The sequence below is a fragment of the Saccoglossus kowalevskii genome, chromosome 11, assembly GCF_978046115.1.
Source record: "Saccoglossus kowalevskii chromosome 11, keSacKowa6.1, whole genome shotgun sequence".
Classification (NCBI taxonomy): Eukaryota; Metazoa; Hemichordata; class Enteropneusta; family Harrimaniidae; genus Saccoglossus; species Saccoglossus kowalevskii.
In genome coordinates, this window is record NC_140651.1 from 30,801,536 (window position 1) to 30,829,496 (window position 27,961).

At 35.9% G+C, this 27,961-nt stretch overlaps 2 protein-coding genes across 3 annotated transcripts in view; one reads left to right on the forward strand and one right to left on the reverse strand.

The window, feature by feature from the left end:
* Nucleotides 1-27,885, reverse strand: LOC100371121 (prefoldin subunit 3-like). 2 transcript variants are annotated; one of them, XM_002737392.4, is made up of 6 exons: nt 27,632-27,885; nt 16,309-16,433; nt 15,834-15,900; nt 15,063-15,161; nt 1,150-1,288; nt 1-294 (listed from the first exon to the last, which is right to left on the reverse strand). In XM_002737392.4, exons 1-6 carry the CDS (start codon nt 27,689-27,691, stop codon nt 236-238), a joined length of 549 nt encoding a protein of 182 aa, XP_002737438.1. In that variant the 5' UTR covers nt 27,692-27,885; the 3' UTR covers nt 1-235. The 2 variants fall into 2 exon arrangements, 1 of the variants encoding a protein (XP_002737438.1); XR_014930868.1 differs by lacking the exons at nt 1-294; nt 15,063-15,161; nt 15,834-15,900; nt 16,309-16,433; nt 27,632-27,885 and adding an exon at nt 4,344-7,479 and having other exon boundaries at nt 1,215-1,288.
* LOC100371275 (cullin-5-like) overlaps nt 27,881-27,961 on the forward strand; it is a 37,253-nt gene continuing 37,172 nt past the window's right edge. Inside the window, exon 1 of the mRNA XM_002737393.4 lies at nt 27,881-27,930. Within this exon, the coding sequence (XP_002737439.1) occupies nt 27,907-27,930 (24 nt within the window). The 5' untranslated portion in view covers nt 27,881-27,906. The remainder of the gene's footprint in view (nt 27,931-27,961) is intronic.

Sequence of the window (27,961 nt, forward strand, 5' to 3'; positions counted from 1 at the left end):
TTTAGAAGCGACATAAAAACAAAGTTTTTAATATTGTTGCAAACATAGCATTGACTTGTCTACCATACAGTTCTGGATATCAGGGTAAGCAATTTATATATTGAAATGAAATAAACAATCAATGACACAGTTACAAATATCTGTACATTTTCTCAGCGGTATATGCTTGGTGATCAAAATGGACAAGAAGTAAAAAACGAGCAACTATTGATGCAAAATAGATATTAGAATTCAATTATTTCAACCCAGCAGCTTGCCTCCTCTTTACATCCCAGTTGTACACCCGAGCCATGTCTGAAGGAAAAACATTGTGAAGGAAAATCAGTCACTTGTAATAAATATGGATACAAATGTTAGAAATAATTAATTTATTTGAAGCATTGAAAAACATAATACCGAGGGAGTAGTTAATTTACTTTGGCCTATTTAAAGGCACAGCTTCCAAAACTCACTCACATAGATGGCTACTTTAACTGAACAGTTTGTTCAGAGAACAATGTCTGAAGTATGTCAACTCAAAGTTTCATAAACTAAGAGTTATACATCGTCCGAATCGTGTCTTCGACCTATAGTATAGGTCTCTACATGATACCGTGCGGGATCGCATAGGCTAATTGCATATCTTAAGCAGTGAGATCTGATTGGGCGCGCCTCGAAACAAGGCGCCAAATCAGCTTGGACGTACTAAACTATGAAACAAAATTCCACTTCCTGTTTTTGTCGCTATGAAGATATCCTTCCCACACAAAACTGCGTCAAATGCCTGTACCTGATGAGGCTTGAGGGCACCAACACCGAAAACTTTCGCAATTTTATAATCACAAATATCACGATTCATGGACACCGCCATTTTGTTTAAAATGAAACGCCAAAGAGGGATTTGTAACACGCAAACTGATTGGACAATGATTAGCCGCAACTGACTACTGGGGGCGCTGTTAGAATACGCATATTTGATGGTCGTTCTGCCATGGTCTGTTATAGAGGCTTGGTCGAATAAACTTAGACCTTGGCTAGCAAAGATGAGAGTTATAAAACATCTTCAACATCAATACTTTATGAATAATACCATTTGTTTTGGCATTCAAGCAGAGGTTTACACATTAATGAACTATTATAAGACCACCTAGCCATTTTATCAAAGGATACTGACTTCAGTTGTTGTATACTGGTCACGAAGAAAATCTAAATCATCATCAACCTGATAGAGTGTATTATTTGCAGCAGTTAGATTCTTCTCAAGGAGCAGCTGTGCATCGTCAATTTCATACTCTAACATGACATTAGCCTGCAAACAATGAAAGAACAGTAAATAGTGAAGAAGAGAATACCGATAGTTTATAAATAGCAAGTGTTACGTCATACTGTAAACTAATTTTCACTGAATAGGCTTTTTGGGTGTTTTGTATGGAATTTATTTTCATTGATGTTTAACGAGTTGAATGTAAAATATATAGAAACAACAGTATATTCGCTGGATTTTATTTCCCCTGAATCATTCCTTCAGCAAAAATTAATTCCCAGCGAAAATAAAGTATTCTACAGTACTCTAACATGACATTAGCCTGCAAAAGTACAGCAATAAATGGTGAAGAGAAGCATACAAATGGCATCTCAAGTAATTTCATTAATCATTTGTGCAGACATGCAACTTGGACAAACAAATATATAAATTACTTGGATTTGTTTATAACCAACAAGTCAAGCATAACCAATTCTTGCCAACTACCATGAAAACTCAAAAATTTAAATCATGTTAAAATAAGTCTATAATCATTTGCAATGAATGTTATGTTACATTTACTTAGGACGGTACTGTGATGGGAGATGCTTCTTAGAACACAATTTACTACATACATTGTACCGGTAGTTAACTTTAATTTGTTGTTCCAATCAATCAAGTCAATACGCAATCTAAAAAACTCAAAGGAAGTCAAAGGTAATTTAAGTAACTAGGCCGGGGAGCTACAATATGCTAAGTTTAAAAAAAACAAACATTTTTTTTTACTTGAAACAGGAACAAAACAGCAACATTCACATCACAAACTCCTTGTCACTAAAGGGCGTCTATATGAAAGTTTCATTAGAGTAACAAACTGTATAAAAGTCTCCATGCCACAGAAACAGCAATGATGTGAATAGCATTCCATTTGTGTATCACAGTACCGGTAGTCTTCCTCACATTTTGCATTGTACATGTAGGACTATGAGGGCACTATAGAACCAAATAAAGACACATTAAGTAATGAAGCGCCCCCCATAGTCACAACTTGAAAAATCTTTCATTATTTTCCAATTTCTAGGTTACCCCAGGAGGGGGAAAATCTCATGCGAGGTCGCTGTTCAAAAAGACCTCAGTCGGAGCTGGTCATTTCTGAATAGATCTTTGTTCTGATCACTTCCGGTACATGCGCATAGCATGGACCGGCGTTCTGAATGTATGACGACTATGTTGGCTAAATGTGGCTTCAAAAATAACAATATCAATACGCTACAGAGCCAAGGAATTGGGAGAAACCATACATTAAATGTCATTCAAGTTGTATGTGAAAGGGAATTGGAAATTTTCCCCAAACTGTTTGTCACAACGAACATCGTAGAGTTGGATGGTTTTACCGACCATGTATCAACCGGTGTGATTTTACTGAAAAGCGCCTAAAACTATTATAAATCAGCTACAAAACCTTTGCTAAACTACTGTTCTACATAACTAACTCTGAAAATATCTGCAACGTCTACATTATGACGGCAACGATCAAAACAGTAGCACAAGGTGCTGTTTACATTGCCAAATTTAAAGTGGTCTGACACGTCCTACACTGGAAGACCACAATATGGCCTCGGGGAAACAGCTAATTAGGCAACTTTGCCATGGCAAAAACGTATGAAAACGGATTGAGCAATCTAGAGCAATAATACAAATAGTACAGTACAGTGACCATCCACAATATATGAGAAATTTGCTCATTGCAACATCGCCAGAAACGAGAAAAGTGCAGAGTCTCACGATGCCCGCCATAATCGGCGATTATGTTATCAAACACAGACCTGTATATTATTTGCAACATTTATTAAGCATTTTAAATAAAACAGAACAGGTTTTTGGCAGTATTAACAACTTTAAATGCCGAAATTCGTGTGTTGTTTCTAGTTGATGAATTATTTATGTATGTTAATGACAGCGGAAAAGGGCCAATCACGTCATGCGACACACCCCTTGGGTTAACCTAGATTTAACCTCATAGCGATCTGCAGATTCAGTACTGATTGAATAAGATTCCATTGTGTTATTTGAACAAGACATGCAAGTTTGGGCAGAGAAAAGCTGTGTTGATGGCTGTCCGAATCAAAGTGATTGGGGCAGATGGTATATAGTCATCTCTGAGTTAACAAGTCAGAATTTGGGATTGGCAGATAGTATTTTTATGCTGCAGACTGCATTACATAATGTGTGCACCATAGTACTGATTTGACTGCAACAATATTAATCTTGTGTTTCATATCTGTAATTTTGTGTTTTTGTGGATAAGTTTGGTAATGTCATTCTTTTGTTAGCACATTGACCAAAATTTAAAGTTGAAGAAAACTATCTGAAAATGGATGTTGATAGCTGTGGAAACTCTCTACTGCTAAACCAGCAAATGATATGACAAATGTTGCCAGAGATGTTTTTCTTAAGTGATCATGGGGCTGCCATGCCTTGAACACATTTTGTCAAGATTCTGGTTTGTAAAAAGTTTCAATAAAATAAACCACATTTCAACTGTGTTTGTAAACATGTTGTCCAAAGTATTTTAGGCACGGGAAAATTTATCAATAAATAAATTTTAAAAAAAATGCGTATAAAATTGCAGAATATTTCACAAAAAGTTTAGAGGGAAAAAGTCTTCAATAAATACAGGAAGGGTACACAATGGTTTATTATTCTAATTACCCAAGTAAGTAGGGTACTAATGTTTATTACATGGAATAACGCAATATTCCCAGAACAGGAAGACTTAACAATATATATTTATCAATAGAAATAAATAAAACACACACAATATCCTCTATACATGTATTCAGTTTAAAACTGTCAATGACACAATTGTGAGATTAAAATTTCCCATCTAAAAAAATCCAATGACACAATATTTTGTGATTTTCTGTCATATTTCCAAAAACATTTCCCTTTTCAAGTTCAACTTTTAGAATGCTATAATTTTTGTATATAATTTTTCATGTCATGGTTAATATTTTGGAAAATAGTTGACCCTGGCTTTCAAAGGGTTAGGGGTCATAGGTCAAATGCACATATCCCATAATACAAGTACAATGTAGTAATGATGTCGCTATAAAGGTACCTTCCTTCCCCCTCCAGAAATCTTGCATTCTCCATGGTTACAGTATTAAAAGCAGCAGTTTTCGTTGGTGGCAATGGTCTAATAAATTTTAAGGTGGTCAAACAATGGCTTACATCAAGAATAAAAACTATGGTCGCTTTCACTATTGCTATTATAAATTAATAGAAAGAATGTACATGGTAAAAATGATTTATTAACTCATTCATTTATGTTCCACAATGTAGAAAGCATTGTCCATCTTTGCTGCATTATGGAAGCTCCAGACTAGGTGTGACCATTCGAAAGATCAAAATCAAATTTACTGAAACTGACAAGTTTTTTTCAGTGATGTTTTTGTCTTTTTTTGCATTTTCAAATAATTCAATTAGTGAACAACTTAGCTACCTTGCAGAATACTAACTACTGCAAAATAATACTGTAGAATACTTTATTTTCGCTTGGAATTTATTTTTGCTATTTTTGCTGAAGGAATGATTCAGTGAAAATAAAATCCAGTGAATATACCTTTTTTCTTATATTTTACATTCAACTTGACAAAAATCAGTGAAAATTAATTCCATACAAAACGTCTTTTCAGCAAAAATTAATTCCAGCTAAAATAAAGTATTTCAGAGTATATAACATTTACAAAACATTAATGTTTGAAAATAATATTTTATAAAAAGCAGAGATTGTTAAGATATGAATATGCAAGTAATGTAGTATGCAGTCACAAATCAAAATACAAATGTACATGTATATTTCTAAAATTTCTGTGAAAAACTGGTCGGTATTTGTCTCGGATCATTTTTCTAACCATAGTTGTTCACATAGTATGTATTACATGTGTTTGTCATTTTAAAATACGACAATAATCTTGCTTCATTTTCATTTACAATCAAATGTCTCAAAGCATGCACTACGCTCTGTGATGCCATTAATTAGAAACACCAGTGGTTAACGTGCACGTGGAACTCTGAATATTATGTCATCACATATTACGTACATATATATTAAATTTGTATATTCTTATCTCATAAATCATTAAAATTATATATTTATTGCAATTTTACCTATACTCAAATAAAACCTGCAAAGATTTTGGTTTTCTAAATGTATTTTCCCAACCACTTTGATTCAAAAACATATGGATGACGAAATCATAAAGTTCCAAATCTAAATAGTGTGCTTTTTGAATTATTTCTCTGTCTTTCTCACTCACTTTCTGATTAATAATCATTTTCGAATTAGCAGCTCGTAAATCAGATACTAATGCAGCAACGTTTTTATCGCCGCTTTTCCATTTGTATTTGTTTTCAAAATAATTAATCGATTCCGTCAAATGATCCACGAGAAAAATTGCATCAAAGGTTTCAAGATTTCTCTTGGCTGTTTCAATTAAGTCTCTCTCAATATTTTGTTGTCTGTATGTTGAATAATGTGAACACTGTCTTAGTACACCAGCAAGTTGTTTTGTTTGCAAATTATGCGCAGTGTATTTTGCAAAATCTTTATTATCACTGAGGGTGTTCACAAAATCTTTCAACGAAAACTTGTTCTTGTACGGAAACATTTCATACGAGTCAAGGACACGCTGCATTGGATCTTGTACAATTAAGATTAGATCAAAGTCGTTACGAAACCCTAGTAGATGGACATCTAGTAGACTGAAATCGTGCATCATTCGTATACCTTGACAATGGTCTGAAGCAAGTTCATGCTTAATTTGCAGTGGAGTTTGCTGGATGACTGCTGCGGGTCTTTCGCAGACATGATCTAAAAATGGTGGTTTTTTCCATGGCTGGTTATCGCACCATGTGACATTGCTATATGTAGCTGAATTGTACTGGAAGTAATCCATGATGAATTTTGTAACGTGCTTACTTAAATGTGTATGCATCAGAAACAGAGTCAAAACGGTATTCTGTCTATCAATAAGTCGTGCATATCGCTCCTTCATTTCAAGGCTTATAGCGGTTAGGTTTAGTTTCACATCATGGCTCTTTTCATACCAGTTATCTCCAAATTTCAGTACTTTCTCATCCATTTGCTCTTCAGTAAATGAAGGGAACACATCTCTCATGTCGTTGGTTTCAAGATCCCGTGCCATTTTAGCCATTTGCTGCAACGGTATAGCATCATTGTTACTTATCACTGATGGGGTTGTATCCCAACCAAAGAGTCCTGTGAATTTTCCTGGTAGGATATCGTTTTGAGTTGTTTTATCCACATCAATTGTCCTATTGTTTTTGATACGTTTTTGAATTAGAATGCAGACAAAAAAGAAAGCAGTAAAAACAAGGCTACTATTTCGCAAAATGCGATTCACTCGTCTGTGAAATAACATTGTGTGTCTGATTTCCTAGAGAACACTGTAGATCAATCCAAAAACACTCTAGATTTTCAAGTATGAGAGTGAACACAATCTGGCATGCAATTACCAGTAAAATTAATGTCTTTTTGTTGATGAAGAATGAAGATAAATTGTCAATCAAATAGATGTTGACATATGCGTAATATTAATTATACTCAAACAAAACCGTATGCTGTAATATTTTCAGGGAATCAGAACAGTATGGAATAAAATTAATTCATTAGTATATGACAGATGAATGAATTCAAATTTGGCATTATAATATTATTGGTTAATTTAGGTTTATTAATTTAATTTAATTAATTGCCACAAGCACTAGGATGTATCAAATTCCAGAATACAATCTTTTTTACAAATCCCATATCAATCAACATACTGTTAATATTAGCACTACTAATAACAGAAAAAGTATGCTTTCCAGTCAAAATTGATGAAATATAGAAAACCAAAAGTGGTTCCGTTAATTGTATATTCGGTACCCTAACACAAAGCTGTCAGCATTAAAGCCTTTAATGCCCTATTTTGTAAGTGTTGCAACTTAGTCCCGAAATTCGTGCATCAAACGATTAAAATTGGCCCGATTTTTGAGCCAGCTTATAAACTCCCATCTTGTTTTCATCCACCGATATACAAACGCAATACAGAGGTACAAAAGGGTCAAACTCCTTGGCAACAGCTTGGGTGATTCCACCTCGCTATTATAAGTATACTTAACAGTGTGACAATATATTGTATATTGTATATTCTATTAGTTCTGATACCAGTCAACAAAGACTTAATTTTCACATCAGCTGACCTTATTTAGTGACAAATCACGCAAATAAAAATCAGATGAAATTCCTTTATGGAGTTAATTACTGTTTGATTAAAATTTGTTTCATTAGGCAGTATTCTATTACTAACATAATGGTACAAATTAGACTGAGAATAACATAATACAGTTGTGTCACAAGGACATTCCAAATATTGCACTGTATAGAGCAAATTAATACAAGGCAGCGCTTAAATACTAAACTAAACTATTTAGTTTTTATCTGGTTATATTAAAAATGGTAAAAATGAATTATAAATAATATACTAGGACACAAGACTGCAAGAGACATTGATACGTGAATGCCACACATTCAACAAGTGATGATTCACAATACTGAACAACTAATAAAATAATTCAAACTAGGTTATAGTGATATCCATGTGATGCTGTAGATAGAGTCTGTTGAATCAACTAGGACAGCGACACTTCTGCACTAAAGGTGGCTCAGGGCAGATGCAATTCTGTGATACGAATGTACGAACAACACGGCTCAACAAAGAGAAGTTGCAATTCTGTGACACTCGTGCAAAGGCTCAATGGACAGCAGCTGCAATTCTGTGATACACACACCGTGGTTCAACAGAGAGTACATGTAGCTATAATTCTGTAATACGCACACCATCAAGTAGAATCCAAATAGGCAGATCTAGTTGTAGATGTAGAATGTTGGCTTAATAGGGAGCAGCTACAATTCTGGGATACACACACTGTACAGATGAATTCAAATAGGCAGATCTAGTTGTAGATGTAGAATGCTGGCTTAATAGGGAGCAGCTACAATTCTGGGATACACACACTGTACAGATGAATTCAAATCACCAGCTACCGCTATATATCATAATATGACACATTACGTCAACATCCATGTTAATCCTAAAACTTGCAGCTTTGTATCAGTTTACAAACACAGGATCCACCAAACTGAACAGTAGATTGATGAACTACCGTACAATATATCCACCAATATATTCACAAATGATATCTCATCTGCTTTGTTGCATAGGCTCACATAGACATGCCCAAGATGGAACATCTACTGCAAAGTCGGTGTACATCCATAATACAGCGAGATTTCATGCTACTCTGAACAGTACTACTTATCCCTGTACAAAATACTGGTATCGCAGGGGAGCTATTTATACTTATATACATATGTGTATTCAAATTCTGACTTGTACAATAGCTAACCACGTGTGCACAACGTTCAAACAATATTACTGCTGCAACCCCGGTAATTACAGCCACGTGGGAATAATAAATTTAATAGAATAATGGAATTTTGATATTGAAATCTTGCCCTCTCGTTTCAGTTATTTCCTAGGTCCTATAAAGCATTTAGTAAAGCTCTATTATGAAAACCACTTTTAGAATTTGAGATCTTTTATTGCTAGCACAATGCATGTCACTGAATCTATCATCCATGTCTCTGTGTCAAAAAACAACTTGTCACCATTGACAACAAAAATCAGATAGTAAATACCATTTTTGTTCAACAAACAAAAAAACACAAAAGGTTGTTTAAAAAAAATAACAAGAATAAACATGCCCAAGTGTTATATATACAATTATTTATAAAGTTGTGATTTATCCAGTAAAAACACCAAAAAATTATTCCCAAAAATATGAATGACGCATTGTCAGGATCCTTGTTTGCATTTTAACCCAAAATTATTGAAATCCTTGTGAACCTCAAAAATAATCAAATTAGAAATGTCAGTGTATATATTGCAATATTGTTAATCAAAAGTAAACATGTACTGTCTGCTTAATTCAAAATGAGATGCATGTATACGGCACAAATAGCAATATTGTACAAATAACTATTACCATTCACGACTGAGATGCTGGTATTGTTGTACACATCTGTTACATGGGGTCATTCTATTTAAAAGCATAGGGGTGATAGGTGATATTTCAGTAGGGGGATACTACAATGTAGGTACTACTGTAAAATACTTTAATTTTGCATGAGGGATGATTCAGTGAAAATAATATCAAACAAATAAACATTTTTGTCCTACATTTTACATTCAACTCATCAAAAATCAGTGAAAATAAACCCCATACAAAACACCCATTCAGCGAAAATTAAGCCCAGCTAAAATATTTTGCTGTCGGGATTACCAAAAGCAATATCACGATTTATAAATAACTATTATGTAGTAATCACTCACATGACTATGATGCTGGTATTGTTGTAAATATTTGTTACATGGGGTCATTCTATTTCACAACATAGGGGTGATAGGTGATATTAGGAATATTCCATTTCAGTATGAGGATACTAGATACTATTTCACTGCAGGGATTACCAATAGCAATATCACGATTTATAAATAACTATTATGTAGTAATCACTCACGACTGAAATGCTGGTATTGTTGTAAATATTTGTTACATAGGGTCATTCTATTTCACAAGATAGGGGTGATAGGTGATATTACCAATATTCCCATTCAGTACAAAACAGTAGATACAATTTCACTGATCTATTTTCAGTGTATGTACAGGTGAATGTAAGCAGGGTGAGGAAAGCAACACATTCTGGTTGTGGGTTTTCAATGTAATAAAACTGCCATTCCAGTTTGTGAAAGCACTGGTACCAAAAACGCTTCAAAATCCGACAAATTCAACATAACATGAGAATTAAAGTTTCTATTATGTGTATTTGAAAATCACTCTAAGAGAGTAAGGTATCTTGTAAATCACTTATTGTACATTTGCACACTAATTTGATATGTGCAAGTGAGGTTTATTGAATCAGGATAAATGTGTACACATCACTCAGGTATTAGTTCACAATAGACAAATACTGTACTTGTCCAATTCTTGGGGTCAGACATCCAGGCATTTTCATCTCAAAGCAACCATCATGGTGAAAACAAAGACCTTAAATTCTCAGAAAACTGTACTCTGTCATAGTTGAGACTCGAACTGAACAGTGTAACAAGATTACCCCTATATGTGTAACATATATAAATTTGGTCATTCCGGATTACTTCAAGTTGAGTTTGTGTTGTTTTCACTGCCTCTTGACCGGTGTTCAACAGTAGCTAGTGCAGAAATACACAATACAGTGGTTCACATCTTAGCAACACATATTCAATTGATTGTGAATTTTTGATAAAATTTATGCAAATTTTACTAAATTTAATAGAGATGTCCTAGCTGTTAACTTTGAGTAACATACTTTTGATTTTCAACTTAATCTTCCTACCCGATTTTATACATATACATTCAAACTTTATAATTCATAGCCAACTATAATCACATCTGACAAGTGGGGGCTGTGTCATCTTTAGATGTGTAGAAAAAGACCTCCTGGGTGTATGCACGGACATGACCTCAATTTCTTTATTGTATCAAAAGAGGGGGTGGGCATGGGATCTTAGCCGGATAAATACGGTAATAAAGAGCAGATAGTCTGATATATTTTATATAATTTACTCCATTGTATTTAATTAAGTGAATAGCTCTAAAAAAACAGCAAAAAAATCAATTTTAATGCCAGCTGTTCAAGATAGGATACTTCTGATATAACCATGGCGGGAAAAATATGTTTGTCAATAGAGATAACTGGTTCATCATTATTTTATTCTACAACAAGTACATTTTTTGGTTAAATTTGTGAAGTCCGCAAGTAATCAAAACAAAAATAATTCGATAATAACATTTTTCCTGCAACAGCATCTCAAAACTAAAATCAACAATTAGGCATAAACTGCCTGTGACGATCACCTTCATACAACATTATGATGAACAAGTATTCACAACATCGGACTTTTCCAAGTCAGAATGCATAAATTTAGAATCGTACCATTCATCGGTATTCTTTGAAAGCATTATATGGTACTCTCTCAATATTATCATGGGAAATCATGAGATAAACTTGGAAACCAATGAATAATGTCTGGTAAAACTGTTTTAGGAGATCTTTTGATTAAATGTTGCAATTTTACTAAAAAATATTAATGGATGAAGTTCAAGTTCTGATACAATAATTGTGAACTAAAGAACACATAAAATTGAAATTAAAATTACCTGTTTTGCATGTTGGCAAAATATAGACTTGTTATTTAAGAGATTGAGACCAGGTAATGCAAGGTGCACATGTTTTAAGCCACTTTTCACCTTTATAACAAGTCATTGAAAATGAAACAGTCCTTGTTAAATTTTTGAAAGTTCTCTTTGTGCTCGTCATATTAAAGCGGAGGGGTTGTCGTGAGCGTGTCCTTGAAACTTGAGTTCCAAGTGGCGAATACAACAGATTGTTTATTTACATCAAAACATGTGTCCGTGTAGTAGTAATATGGCCAAAAAAAAAAACAGCCATTATTCGGCCATCTTTAATCTGATTATGAAACACACTGATATGTATGATATATGTGCCAAATACGAATGAAAACGGTTCATAAATTGTGGAAATATAGTAGTAAGGCCAAAAAATCGGATGGCTGTCAATCGGCCATCTTTGTCCAGATTTTGAAACAAATTGTCATGGACATGCATCCTATCATGTATAAAGTACATGTATGTGCCAAATTTGAATGAAAACTGACAGAGCATGTCCCAAATACAACATTTTCAAAAACAAGATGGCTGCCAGTCGGCCATCTTTGATCCAATTGTGAAATAATTCGTCATGGACATGTATCCTAACATGTATAATCTATGTACCAAGTTTGAATGAAAACAGACAAAGCATGTCCAAAATACAACATTTTCAAAAAACAAGATGGCTGCCAGTCGGCCATTTTGAATCAAATTGCTGAAACACTGCTTGTGAATATGTCCGACATAAAGTACTAGGCACATGCAAAGAATTAACGGGATCGGTCCAAGGGATTCTGAGATATGACTCCGGAGGAACGCATGGATGCACGAACATGCGGATGGACGGAGACCAAATTATAAGTCCTCGTTTTTGGACTTTGTCCGAACGGGGACTAATAAGTGATGTAATAGTCAACAGTTCATACTGATCAACAACATACATGTATCCAAATTCAAAATTGGTTACGAGTTTATTGTAACCAAGACAATAAAGTTTACGATTCCGAAAACGACATCATATACATACAACTGTACAATGTATACCTTTCCATTCATTTACAATATAGGCAACTGAATTCTAAGGATTAGATGCTATGATAAATATTGTATTTCTTAAATCATTTAGTAATATTTTGTATGTGTGTTATGCATTTTGATACGCACAGTCCACATTTTCAGTCTGTGACTGTAACAAAGAAATAAAGTAAACACAATTTCTTTTCTAAAAGCATAGCTTGAATTATTATTATATACCTGGAGAGAAATACAATTTTAAGACTTTTATCAGTTGTCAAAGACTATTTCATCACAACTTTGGTCAACAACACCTTTACAACATTTTTTTTCAGTGATAGTCTAAACAACCCATTTATTTGAATTTTAATGGTGATTTTAATAGGGCACTTTGCAGCAGTAATGGCTTTTTATGCATACTCCACGACTCTAAGGCATTATTTTCAGGACTTCTGGAACACCTTTTAAAACCCTGTACCGCTCTAATAGAAGCCGCAACTTGAGACATTGTTCTTGTTAAAATTCATAAGTTTTGATCACAGGGAAACCCTGCAATATTAGCCGCACCCCGAACTTCCACGTACGTGATGGTCTATTGTGTTTCATTTCCTGCCATGCAATCACCCAGACTGCCATTGAGTGAGAATGATCTTAGTAGTAACATGAATGAAAACAATAACTTTTAGGTGACAACTGTAAATACGAGTCTAATCCTGTACTAAAATGCAACAAATAAATGTTTCATTTCCTGCAAGCTCGTAGCTTCAGTGAATATCCGGAATTTAAAGCATCAAATGAATGGCTTCGTGCCTTCAAGCAACGCCAAATGCTATCGACTCGCACCAGGACATCGATAGGTCAGAAGCTGCCACCCGCTTACGAAGACAAAATTGCACAGTTTCATCGTTTTGTAATACAACTGCATCAACAGCATCAATATCCTTTACAACATGGACTAAACGCCGCTAAGTTTTAACATGCCGGGCAACAGAACCCTTGAGTAAAGTGGTGTCAAAACTATGAACATAAAAACTACGAACTCCGAAAAAATGGGCTTCACTTCTGTGTTGACTGTTTGTGTCAATGGTACAAAGTTAGGCCCGTTGATAATTTTCAAAATCGTGTGTACTATTGTACTTAATTTTATTTTAAAAATCGATAAAAATAAAATGAATGTTAGAACAGAATAATACTAGATTACAATAAAAAAACACTGAGCCATGTGCTTTCATTTCAACCTTTGTCCCGTTGACGTTGTTGTTTACTTTTAACTGTCCGACTTTCGAGCACGAAGCTGTTATCATTTGTTTTCGCCAGCCTGTTCTGTTATCGGCAAAGTTTTTTTAATACTAAGGTTACGGGTGGCGTTTCTATGACAATATTGTTCATTCTGTTTCTTTCAGTTTGTTTGCAGTGGGTTTGTGATGTTTTCCCAAAGAGAAGCGATGATTCGCGACGTTTACTGATATGGGACTCGTGTAGCATACATCTGACAGCTCGGGTGAAAGAAGAGCTCCAGTCCCGCAATGTTGACATCGCCGTAATTCCCGGTGGTCCGACATCTATTTTCCAGCCCTTAGATGTTGGTGTCAATAAGCCTTTGAAAAATGATATGCACGACGAGTGGGACAACTGGATGAAGACTGGTGATGTTATATTGACTGCAGCAGGAAAACGAAAGGCACCGAAAAAAAAACGTGCTGGAATGGGTAGTGGCGTCTTGGAATGCTGTCCCCGCATCAACTGTTCTCAACTCATTCAAGAAGCCTGGTATCTCAAATGCACTGGATGGGTCGGAGGATCATCTCATTTATGAAGATTGTGAAACCGGCGATGAAGTCGACGAGGTACTTGGGGAGCAGATAGCCGACACATTTGCCAGTGACGACAAAGACGATGGAGATTTTCTGGGATTTTAATCGCGTGCTAACTTGCACACACAAACCAAACGGCCCTTTTCAGAGCCACCACATATTTCAGAAAGAGATATACCGTTTCATTGTGCAGTATGTTGTGTGTATTTATTGTGTGTTCAAGTTTGTCTGTGTGTGAAAATCAAAAAGAGTGCTTAGAATTGCAACAAAGTTTCTTTTATGTTGCTATCAACGTTGTGCATCTCATTAGCATATCATTATCTCTTCAGGCCTGTTTTCTCAAAAAAAATGCCACTGTTACCGCAGTGAATGCCCAATTGAAGCCGCACCAAGACTTGACGCATCTGAAGTCACCATTACAAAATTTAATTTTAATTAAAGCCGTGGCTTCAATTATGATTATGATAAATATTTTCTATACAACTTGAACGTAACAAAAATTGACATGTTCCTGAAGACTTTGAAAACATCCTCACTGCATTACTAGCTGGAGGCACCCATAGACTTAACTCCAGAATCTTCTACTCTATGTTTATATTGAGAATATAAATTACAATCACCCTTAAAATTCTTCCTATGAGTGGCACAGGGTTGATATAATTATGACTTACCCCCAACCAGAGACACACTTTATCTGTGGGTTCCACACTGGATTTAGCATAAACCGATTCAGCTAATAGAAAATGAGTATCTATGATATTAGGAGAAGTCTGTGAAAAAAAGATACGAAAAATGACATGTATTAGTAGCATATTCAATGTGCAACTGACACGAGCACTGTTCTCAGCAGACACTAGACTGATTTGCCTCATGGTTACTTCCCCCCCCCCTCCAGTTTTTTATTCTCATAACACAAATTGTCTCACAAAATAAGTATACTGTCTATGGTAAAAAATAAGAAATACTGTATTTTTGTTAGTAGAGCATATAAGCTTACATAAATAAAATGTGTCTGTATACGTAAGTTTCATGTAACATAACACAAACCGGTTGAATAGCATCATGCACAACAAAACGTCAGCTTCTTTATGGCAGAAATTGCATTCAAAATATCATAATCTAAGACAGCGCCCTCAGTGTTGGGATATACATGTACTAAATATTGTAAAATACTTTCTTTCTGTTTTAAACTTGTTTTCGCTATTTGTAAAATCATGAATGTTGTTTTATTAATGAAGACGTATACATATGTACATATAGTAAAACATGCAATTCTTTAATATTTGGGTATAACAACTGGTACTTGGCAACCAGACACTGCACATATGTGTGCTCCCCTATGACTATCAGTATAATATAATTGAACCATATACATACATGTACATACTCTACAGCAATCTCTCAATATTTTCAAAATCAATACCAAATAACTTTTAAATTACCTTTTTGCCTTGCAAATGTTTTACAATGTCTAAAGTGCTTCTAATATCTGGAATTTGAGCCATCAGCCTGAAAACAAACAAATACATAAAAAAATTATTTTAAAACCAGACATTCATGGTAATCATGGATTGAAAGTACTTGTATGTGACCATTCAGTGTAGAATGATAAAGGGTTGTCTATATCTGATGTGTTGGCTAAAACTCATTACTGTAAAATACTTTATTTTCACTTGAAATTAATTTCCGCTATTTTCACTAAAGGAAAGATTCAGTGAAAATAAAATCCAGCGAATAGACATTTTTTCCTATATTTCACATTCAACTTGTCAAAAATCAGTGAATTCCATATAAAACACCCAGAAAGTCTTTTCAGCAAAAATTAATTCCAGCTAAAATAAAGTACTTTACAGTAATTGTAATTTTATCCATACAATGTCCATCCTTCATCCTATGAATGCAAATATATAAACTAACCTCTTTTTCTTTTGCAACAAATTAAGTTCCATGAACTTGTACTTCTGGTGTTGCTCATCAAGAGACTGTAGTACGGTTTCAGCCGTTGTATGGGCAGGATCTTTCATGTATTTTTCGACATCTTCCTGTAAAAACAAAAATATGTTCCATGATAAAGACAGAATTGCACAATCTCAGCATAGAATGGCATGTAAGACCAACAACAGTTATTGATATGTACAAATGTAACAGCATTAATTAAAATGATTTTTAGAACAAAAATGGTCACCAATCAGCCATTTTTAATCGGATCACCAAACCAATACATCTGTATGACATTTGAACATAATCAGTCAAAGCATGTCAGAGATATGGCACTAGAACCACATTTATTAAAACAAAATGGCTGCAAGTCGGCCATTTTGAATCTGATCTGAAAAACAAATTGACGTGCATCAGGGACGTATAATGTTCAATGTATGTACCAAGTTTGAATCCATCTGTAAACAGCCGAGAAATGCTTCATTTTAATGATTTTCATTACAAAAATGGCCGTCATTCGGCCATCTTTAAATTGTGTTCATTGAAATGTAATCAACTTGCATTTCCTATATAGGATTATAATTTAATTGTCAAGGGGGCTGATACTAAAGGCTGTAATAATATGAATAACCATTTTTAATAAGAATCTGTATCTTTTTGAATTTTAGTGGTATAAACAACCTATAAAAACATTTAAAATTACACGTTGATTATTTATTAAGATTATAAACAACTAACAAACATTCAAATTTAAAGTGAGTAGGTCGTCCCCTGCACACGCGCGGGAATTGAGTCCCAAACGACCTTAACAACACATACTAAAAACGCAAAGGCTCATGGGTAGACGCTTATTTGTAAACAATGACACGCTATAGCCAGGGTTCTGCCCAGCCTGACTTGAGTGCTGGTTGCTAATTAATATTTATGAGCTAATTAATATTCATGAGCTAATTAATATCCATTTTTCCATTCTACTAGCTACGATTTAACTACTTATTATTTTAACTTTTATTTTAAATATTTCAATGTAAAATTAATCTGCTTTTATAAAAGTGAAAAAAATATATACACTTTATTTTTGCATCACATCTAAAATGTGTTATTTTGAGACATTGACCTCTGACCTGGCAGCCATTTTTTTGGTCGAAGCATGTCGTTCGTTTGTTACGACCAAAGTGGAAACAAGAATTTAATTGTTTTCTTTTTCCAATGGAATGCTGGTAAATCACATTAATAGTGAGAAATAAGTATTCCTTGTATCGCTGACTGAATATAGCTTATGAATTTAATTTTATGAACGAGTCATGAAGCCAAAAACATCAATGAAGTTTCCTACACTCGAGTGCAAGTGCATCGCTGCCGGTGAAGTGAGCAAGTTATTGTTCAACTCAACAAATCCTACACACGACTAAACTTGACCATGTACGACTTATTCCAATCTGGTTCGTTTGTTAAAACTAACCGCATGTCAATCGCAGAAGGTTAAAACAAAAACACATTAGGCCGATGTCACATTTGTACGTTGATTTTGAACAGGAGTGTCTTCTTTTATTAAAGTTTTGTTGTGTGTTAATTTTTTGCATTGTGTTGCGTGTTAAATTTTTGCATTGTGTTGTTGTGTGTTAATTTTTTTGCATTGTGTTGTTGTGTGTTAATTTTTTTGCATTGTGTTGTTGTGTGTTATTTTTTTGCATTGTGTTGTTGTGTGTTAATTTTTTTGCATTGTGTTGTTGTGTGTTAATTTTTTGCATTGTGTTGTTGTGTGTTAATTTTTTTGCATTGTGTTGTTGTGTGTTATTTTTTTGCATTGTGTTGTTGTGTGTTAATTTTTTGCATTGTGTTGTTGTGTGTTAATTTTTTGCATTGTGTTGTGTGTTAATTTTTTGCATTGTGTTGTTGTGTGTTAATTTTTTGCATTGTGTTGTTGTGTGTTAATTTTTTGCATTGTGTTGTTGTGTGTTAATTTTTTGCAATGTGTTGTTGTGTGTTAATTTTTTGCATTGTGTTGTGTGTGTTAATTTTTTGCATTGTGTTGTTGTGTGTTAATTTTTGGCATTGTGTTGTTGTGTGTTAATTTTTTGCATTGTGTTGTTGTGTGTTAATTTTTTGCATTGTGTTGTTGTGTGTTAAAACCAACAAGTACAATAGAATGATGCAGGGTTCTCCGTGAGGGGTTTTAACAGGGCGCCGCGCCCTGTTATCTGAAATTGGCGCCCTGTTTAAATTGTCAGCGCCCTGTTATATTTCCTGTGCGCCCTGGTTTCAGACAAAGAATTGTTTACAAAACAGGCCATCACTCATTGTCTTCCGAAGATGATTCATCATGCTCAGGGTAACTGGTTCATTGTTTTAAGGTGCAACTGTGAAAATTCCGGCTTGTTATCGTAGCAGGTCACCGTGAGGATATAACACAACCAAACAAATAGTTGCAAGTTTTTCCAATACGATTAAAAATAAACATATGGCCTAGAAAGTGTATTACCGTACCCCTATTTTTACTGCCAGGGTGACGTCAAATATATAAAATCGATATCGGTAAAACCATTCGTTAAAACATAAGATCTATGGTTAAAACCAAGTTCACGCCGTGACTTGTAGCGGCAACATCGTCACCGCCAAGCGAAGAACGGCAGCCATGCACTTGCATGATTGGTAAACGACCAGCGCAGCCGATGTACCATCACAGACATTGCTGATCACCAAGAAGTCCACACGAATGCTTGCTTAAACATGTAAATGTTTATATTTTGACGAATGTCACTATTTAAAGTTGAATTTTTTTCAAATCACGATTTAAAAACCCTGGTAAAACGGCCACTCGCATAAGTGGAGAAAATAAATTTACTTGTGTTCATTCTTGAAACAAATATTCTGATTGACTGTTTTTCGCAACAATGCATGGCTTTGGCCAATCAAAAGCATCGTTACATAATATCAGAGTGCACACAGTAAAATGAACTGTTTTCGGGTCACTGCTGTTTTTAACGAAGAAGACATCAATAAACTTTCGATTCGAATGAAAATTATGAATGTATTTTGTTTTTTTTATACATAATTCTATTATTTTTGATAGTAACTGTTAACTGCAGATCGAAAATCTTCTATTGTGTAAATTTTATTTTGTTTGATCATCTTGCTTTTTGGTGCCGATGACGCACATTCATGCAAATTTTTTAATGAACCAATTACAAAACGTTTGTGTGACATGATAAATTTTATTTTGCTTAGTCCAAATAAATATAAATCACAATTTTTGCTGAAAATTAAATAAAGCATGCATGTATCCATTTGGTAAAATAAATTAACAAACTTGTTACGTCTTGTTCTGGACACGATCATTACTGGTAAACAACTGATGTCGCCGCGTGATGAATCGTGCAACTAAAATCAGCTGATTGTACGTGCTGACGTTTACTTTATAATAACTCTTCAAAATTCTAATTTTGTAATAATATATATATTACGCATATGTAATAATATGTAGATTAATAGATTTTTTGGTTTCCATTTTTTTCAACATCCATGCCAATGATGCACGTTACAAATGTGCCATGCCCACTTTACATTGGCACGCCCATTTTACATTGGCGCGCCCTGTTTAATTTTCAAATTGTAGAGAACCCTGTGATGGTTCAGTGGCCGACATCCTGTGTGTATCATAAACAAATAGAATAGCGCCGGTCGCCAACTTTTTGTCCTGGTCGGAAATTCTAAGTACCGGTCGCTAGCGACCGGCGCCGACCAGCGTGGGCAGATCTCTGGCTATGCCCATCTGATGCATACGGAGGTGATGACTCCTTCGCTTTAACTAACACACAACATCGAAATATTTCTGTAATGCATTAGGCTAGGTTCATTCAAAGATTACAGCAGTGCAGTTGGAAAAACACTTATGTTCAGCTTTATTTTTACAAAACATCTACTGAAAAACACCACTTACATGAAGTATATGTAGACACCTACTAAATGTAAATAACAAGACTAGTGACATTGGTACAAGGATGGAACTTGGATGATTACTGCTGATTGTCAAAATACAACTCCAAGCAATTAAGTACTACCAAAGTCTACTAAGAAATGGACCAGTCAGCCTTGCATATGATGCACTAATGGACCAACAGAAACTTTCTTACAAAAACTGTTGGCTTTCTAACAACAACACAATGTAATCAATATATAATATTACACATAACCTGGAAAATATTAACATTTTTTTCAAACAGAAAGCATACGAGTACCACATTCAAAAATGGAACTACTAAAAAATAAAATAAATATTTTCACCATGTGTACCTATATTAAAACAACAAACAAACAACAAAATTCACAGCAATGACGCGTTATTTCACAAACCCTGGGCCACAGTTGACGCACTAAAAATAGTGAGCCATGTCGCACATTTTGTTTATCAGTGGGTCATCACCTTCGTATACTCTGTGATTGAAACGTAGAGTAAACATTGTTGCAATTTTTACACAAATTTGATTGGCAGAAAGACGCACTGCGTAGAGGGTGTTCCCCAGTCACATTGTCAGGGATACAAGTAAAACTCTTTGTTGTTGCCGCGCGTCTACCGAACGTGCAAGTCATGGCGGGTCGGCAACTTGTGGCAGGGCGACAAAAGCGTATTACGTTTTTTCCTAAGTAATGGGGCTTTAAATTTATTGCAGAAAAGGTCCAAGTCATTAAGTGATCATGATCAAGATGTGAGCAACGCCGAAACGATCGCCAAGTCACCTGAAGTTCAAGTTGAACAAGGTGAACCTTCGTCTGAAAAGAAAAAGACGTTTGAACGCCGATATCAGGCTAGCTGGGAACAAAACTCGAAATATGGCAATTTTGTGGAAACTGTTGTACACATAACACCGTGGTTTACTTCCTAATTTGCTTAAACTTCCGAAAATAGTTTTGGTTTTGCCAGTATAAACTGCTGATTGTGAACGCGGATTTTCGGTACAAAATCAAATCAAATCAAAGACACGAAACCGCTTAGAAGCAGAAAGAGTGCATGTATTGTCACTGATGTTGCCTTAAATGAATGGAAGAAGTTAAAACAGAGATGTACATGTATATTCAACAAAACGGTTTCAGACTTGGTAATTAATAACGCAATTGCGTGACTGAGAGCTCCCTGCTGAGGTTAACCAAAGGCCAGTCATTATGATAATGTACGTCTTACGATGATGTCACTTTTATTAATAGCTCTACAAATGATGATACAACTTGACAAGTGGTCTTCACAACAACACAGTAAAAATTGCATGCTAAGTTTTTTATTTGAGAAATAAAGTTGGTTGAAATTGATTTTGAACTGCTTTATTATTGTCTCCCAAAAAATGCAAATGTCTCACAAAATTAACGTGCATGGGACACATTGTCTCCTAACAAAAAAATCCTGGCTGCAACACTGCTATCTAAACTCAGATTATCACAGACTGAATATTGAATATGGATGCCATCAGAGGCCAAAAATTGAATTAGACCAGAGAAAGTGTACAAAATGCAATTACGTACATCCCAGTTGACTTTCATCTTGTTACAGTTACGTCTTGTAGCCAAAATTATTCTTTCTACTCTAGTTTGTCAATAAGATTAAAGTGCCTGTTCAATGCCCACCCCTACGTTTCCCATTTTAGATCTGTGTCCCACTGAAAAGGGTAGTTATTGATTTTTTTGCTGAAAATGATTACTCGTATCCAAGTAAATTTGGTATATTTCTCGTGTTGTAGCCACGCCCACCTATCGTGAAACGGTCGACTGTCGAAAGTGCGCCACCAAATGACAAAATGTGAGAGGAAGTCATACCCCTGAGCCGAAATAACACTGGTCGTTCAGTATACTTTTAAACGATATACATTTTTCAGTCGGCACTTTTTCGATTTTTTTTGTCTATTTTATTTTTTTTCTGAGAGAGAGGTTTTAGATGTTGTGTTGTGGGCAGTTGCAGTAAAACCTATAGCCATAGTGTATGTATTCACATGTTTCTAATCGATCCGAAGGTGCGACATCACTTAACCTTAGATTCATTCAACTGTCCTCGTCCATAAAAAAACGACTAGGTTTAAAGAGAAATGCCGACAACGTAAACCTGGCGCAACACTTTTGAAAGAAATAGATTCCGGACTAGCCCATGATTTCAGAAGAGAGAGAGACGTCCGGCAAGTGTTTCAAATCAGTTGACTTTTTTTGCGATCCTGATTATCGTTTTATAGAGACCATTTAGTCCCTGTTAAGTAAAAGGTAGCAATAATTTTGACAGTGACACGAAAACGAAGCGTCGGACAAACAAGAAATTACATAGCCCTTACACACTGCTAACTGTTTTCATTTTCAAAGGCTAAAAGTTTCTGAATTGTTTGGTGATTGGTGTTGAATGTCGAATTCACACCTCTGTTCTTTTTTACCTCCATGCTTGCAGCTTGATCTGCATAATTTTTAATTTATGAAATATGAATCCGGGCTTGGTCAATGTGTTTTCCACCAAATAAAGTTTTAATACGATGTTATAATTATGAAAATCACGCCATGGATCAAGCTAACTCGAATCCACTCTGAATTTATCTGTACGTGTGTCGATCTCGATTATTTTAACTATCCAATTAAACGCCGCTTTTAACGCACTTGCCCTCGTTGTGACCCGACGCGTTCACCTATTTTAACAAAATGGCAATTTATTTCCACGCGGCTGTCATTTATTTAGTAACTGTGATTTGTCGTTTTTTAAATTATTTTATAGTGATCACTATAGTCTAATGTTTAGAATGTCAAAATATGTTCTCTTTTATTTTAATTTTGAAAGTTTTACTCAGACAATCGATGAAATAAAACAGTGTAGTGACGTGCCTAGTAACCTGCTAAATAACGAGATAATTCTGACGTCAAATTCTATTTTGTCCAGCAACAGTGTACAAACGTGCGCCGGTGTCGGTGACGATCACGGTGACCAGCTACACCAGAACGGACATATTTCGCCTCTAACTCAACCCCATGCAACCAAAATATATACTATGTGTTCATTATGGTCCATTCTTCCTCGAGGAACAAGTACATAAGTGACAATATAGTCAAAGACGAGAAAACTGCACAAGAAATTTGCCTTATTTACACGTATCGGCAATGCAAGCTGCCATGCAACTTCCCCTTCTGACGTCACAAGGGGAATTTCTGTATGCAAATGAGAAGCTAATGAGGAGCCTCGTTTTAAAATACACAAAAATAAAGTTGCCGTAGACTGAGTTTAAAACACATTTTTTCACTTAAAAAAAATAATTCATGCTTAGAAACATAAAAAATAATAATATTTATGTATCAATTGATAATTTTAGGCGTGAAAATAGCAGCCATTTCACAGGCACTTTAATAATTGACAAGACCTTGCCCACAAAAGTATGTTGAAATTGACAGCACTTTGCACACCTACATAGAAATCAACATCAACACATTTACACAAAATTCGGGGGGGGGGGGGGGGGGGGGGGGTTAGGTCTTGCACATAGATAAATGTTTATTCAAAAAAGGTACCATGTACACTCAAATATTGCAGATATAAATTATACTATACTAATTATACTAGCAGTCTTGTGATTGGTTGTTGACAAATGCTGAACAGGCCACGCCTCCAACTGTGCCGTGCGTTCGGGCAAACCGTTAGGAATTCCTAAATGGAGTAAATTTGTGTAGTTTTCTTGATTTATTCTGCAGATATCGGTAAAATGTAGGTAGGGATTTGGCGAAATTTGAAGAAGCAACTAATATTCTTCAACCTGGTATTTTTTTTATATTATACTTTTCATTCTTTTCATCTCTTTTTTCGAGTTTAAAAAATGTGAGCTGGCTGGAGCCTTCATCCCTTGTCTATTTCTTACACTAGATACCAGCCGATACCCCCCCCCCCTCATAGAGACTGCGTATTACAGTTGATTATAGGGTGGTCAGTCAGTTCGCCCCAATGCACATTCGCCCCAGACCAGTTCGCCCCAAAGTCAGTTCGCCCCAAAGTCGGTTCGCCCCAAAGTCGGTTCGCCCCAAGTTTACTGGTGTTCGTTTTCGCGGTTATGCGTGCAAGGAAATGTGGTTTTGAAATATTTTAAAAATTATACTTAAGTAAAAACCACATCGAAGGAGGCTGATCGCCGCGATTGTAGCATATCGCCCGAAGAGTCGAACCGGTGTCGTGCCATATGCGTCGTGATAGCGATACTTTGCCTTTTTTTGCCATGCGCTGTGATAGCGATTTTTTGCCCCTTTTTCGATTGACTTATCTCCCCTGGCTTGCCTTACAAACATGAATGAACCAACCAATCAATCGGTGTTGTGTGGTTTCGGCGTTCCAGTTTTAACGCACGGATTAAAAATACGGTGCCGCCATCTTGAACGTTCCATTCAAAAGGGGGTGGTGTGTGTCACAAGGACTGTGGTCACGCTAAAGGGATCACGAGACTTGTTATAATTATATATACAACGTAGTTATATTAACATTGTACACGTATTATATTTGTTTAGTTTTCAGAAGTGAAGAATTGTTATCAAGGGTTTATGAATGCAAGAACACAGTATTCATTTTGAAAAAAATAAAACGTAGTAGTATTCTGTGTGTTTGTTCTCTGCCATTGTTGGCTCTACATTGCGTGATAGTAGTACACCATGCACACACCATCAAAAAGGTGTGACCGCGACACCTTTTCAGTACCGAATAACACCTATTAAACTAGGCGTCTAGAAGACCCAGTAACGTGGAGCTTTGTGACATGAAGTTGTGGTACAGCAACAACCAATTCATTTGTAGTCCATTGTATATGTGTTTTACATTCATTTTGTGACGTACACCGTTATTCAAGTCCAGGGGAAATGTTGAAAATCATATTTGATTCTCAAAAATAAACATTACTCTGCAGTTTGTGCGCATACCTAGTATATCGCGAAACAATTGACCACACCCACTGTTACATTAAGAACTTCGATGTTATGTATTATCGTAAATTTAAAGAACTTCGATGTTATGTATTTTATAGTCGTTACCTGTTCGTTATTTTAAGAACTTCGATGTTATGTATTTTATAGTCGCTCCCTGTTCGTTATTTTAAGAACTTCGATGTTATGTATTTTATAATCGTTACATTATCGTAAATTTTAGAACTTCGATGTTATGTATTTTATATGACAGAACCCCACACCCTCCCCATGGCTTTCGTTGCGTATGGAAGTTATTTTCACGAGTGATGCGGTGTATCCTGCGGCCGTACTTTCACGAGCGAAGCGAGTGAAAGTACAGCAGAATACACCGCATCTCGAGTGAAAATAACTTCCATACGCAACGAAAGCCACGGGGAGGGTGTGGGGTTCTGTTATTATTACATATGTTCCATACTTGATTATTTCGTATTAAAGAAAGAACGTGCAAACCGGGATGGAATTTAGGTCGGGAACCCCCATTGCCCATTAATATGTTCCAATATAAGTGTTACGCCCTAGCAGCGCGTGTCAGTGTAGAACGCGCCCGGAGAACGCGTGTCACTGTTTGTTAAAAATTAAAATAATCAGACGTCTAATCTGAGTCACTGTCCGAATAAATAACGGCAGAACCAGAACTTGAACTGGACAACTATGATACACAGTTTATGTTGAAGTTAAAAGTCCCGCCACAGAATTGTGCATTGGCAAACATGCCGTGCAACTGCGATACTCCACAGACGGGATGACTTTCGTCGACAGCGGTTGTCGCTTAGCTGCACCACAGTCCTTCGTTGAGGGACTGTGGCTGCGCTACACCTTGGTGTGTGATGTTGCTTGCTGGTCGTGGATTGACTGAGTCTTGATTACCAGATAAAATGTTGCTCTTTTGGCGTTGGTAATTTGTATTTGGAACTGAGTAACGCCGCAACGTCGCCAGCAGAAACCTGGTATCTCGATGCTGATGGTTGCGGCTGCATAGTAATCGCTGATTTTACTGCTGGTGGATCTTCTGAGAGCCCTTCAAGGTTTATAAAACTCAGTTTCCAGGTGGTCAACACATATTAAGTTCTCCCAATCGTAGTATTCTATGTGATGTACACCTGACATGCCAAAAATGTTGTTGAACGATCTGAACTGGATCAGACGAAAATGTGTTTACAAAATAAAAATAGTTCGGTAGCCAATAAAAATACCATGTTCATTTGCATATCGACCGTGAAAATACCGAAAACATTATTGCATGGGTGATATGCAAATTAGTTTGGGCCAAAATAAGTGACTGCCTAAAAGTACCATTACTGTTGTTCAAATTTCATCTAACTCAGCAAGTATATTCATGTACCCCAAGGGGACAATATCGTACTTCTAAATATTGTTTATTCCGAAAAACTGTACTCCTGAAGGGACTACTTTGTTTGCTCTCGGACCTCATTTGCATATGGGTTGTGGAAATACCGATTTTGATTTCAGGGACGAATCAAAATAAACTGCAGTACATATGTAATAATAGCCAAGCCGACACAACCCCTATTGCTCAATAGAATAATCCAAGATGGCGATGTTTGAGAAACGGTTCGTTGAAGATCGATTCGACCTTTCGATAAACTATTCAAAGCTCGTCCAGTTTACGGATCTCATCGAAGCCTGAACGGAAAGATTGCTGGCTGCTTTGACCTGTGCACGCCAATTATAAAATCTATCGGGTCTGAGAGTGTCGTACGGACTAATAGGTCAAACGAGTCTGCGATCATAGCACACGGCACAGCACGGGTTCGGGCGATATGCTACAATCATGAATCGCGGCGATCAGCGTCCTTCGATGTGGCTTTACTTTAGTATAATTTTTAAAATATTTCAAAACCACATTTCCTTGCACGCATAACCGCGAAAACGAACACCAGTAAACTTGGGGCGAACTGACTGTGGGGCGAACTGGTCTGGGGCGAATGTGCATTGGGGCGAACTGACTGTGAATCGATTATAGTTCCTGGGCTCCCTGTGCTACTATCTTGAAAAAAAACCATTTCAATGGCACGTCCCCAATAGGTAATTTCTACATGGTGCCACGCCAGGAATCGATTTGTGGGACAATGTGAACTGGAACGAATTGACATGCATGCACAGTCCTTTATCATATCTTCGTGGTAGAGGGATTATAGCATGAGCAAGCATGTTTTGAAACCCTAGCGACTTGTGAATGACAAGTGACTGAAACCAGGTGGTTTATGATTGTAAGGGATAACACACTGCGGAGAAAATTGACACAATATCAAAGCCTGTATGGTAACCAGTTTCACGATATGCCACGGATTAGTAAAATCCACGGATTAGTAAAATCCACTATACTTACTACAAATATAGCTTCGGGAATACCTCCATGTGCAGGTCTTTCCTTCGCCTTATCCGCCATTTTGACACCAAAGGTCACGTGACCGGCAAAGGAACTCTGACCTAGATTTTGAAGAAAGCCGCCTAGAACATGAGCACTCCCCGTAAGATCGCACACGAAACTGGGGAGTAAACCATGAAGTTACTCTGAATATCAGTGTACTATTGGCTACAGTAATTTTGCAGATCAAGAGTATATTGAAATACCACGAGAATACGCGAGACTACAGAAGCAAGATGGCGTCGTCCAACATGCTGAAGGTGGGAAATAACTTTATTTTGCTTTAGTTAC

What these genes read in the sequence shown, in the direction of transcription:
- LOC100371121 (XM_002737392.4), bottom strand. Translation starts at nt 27,691, where the DNA reads ATGGCGGATAAGGCGAAGGAAAGACCTGCACATGGAGGTATTCCCGAA. An exon ending in TTCCCGAAGCTATATTTGTA is followed by an intron (nt 16,434 to 27,631) that starts GTAAGTATAGTG and finishes TTGTTTTTACAG; the next exon opens with GAAGATGTCGAAAAATACAT. An exon ending in GTATACAACAACTGAAGTCA is followed by an intron (nt 295 to 1,149) that starts GTATCCTTTGAT and finishes TTTTTCCTTCAG; the next exon opens with ACATGGCTCGGGTGTACAAC.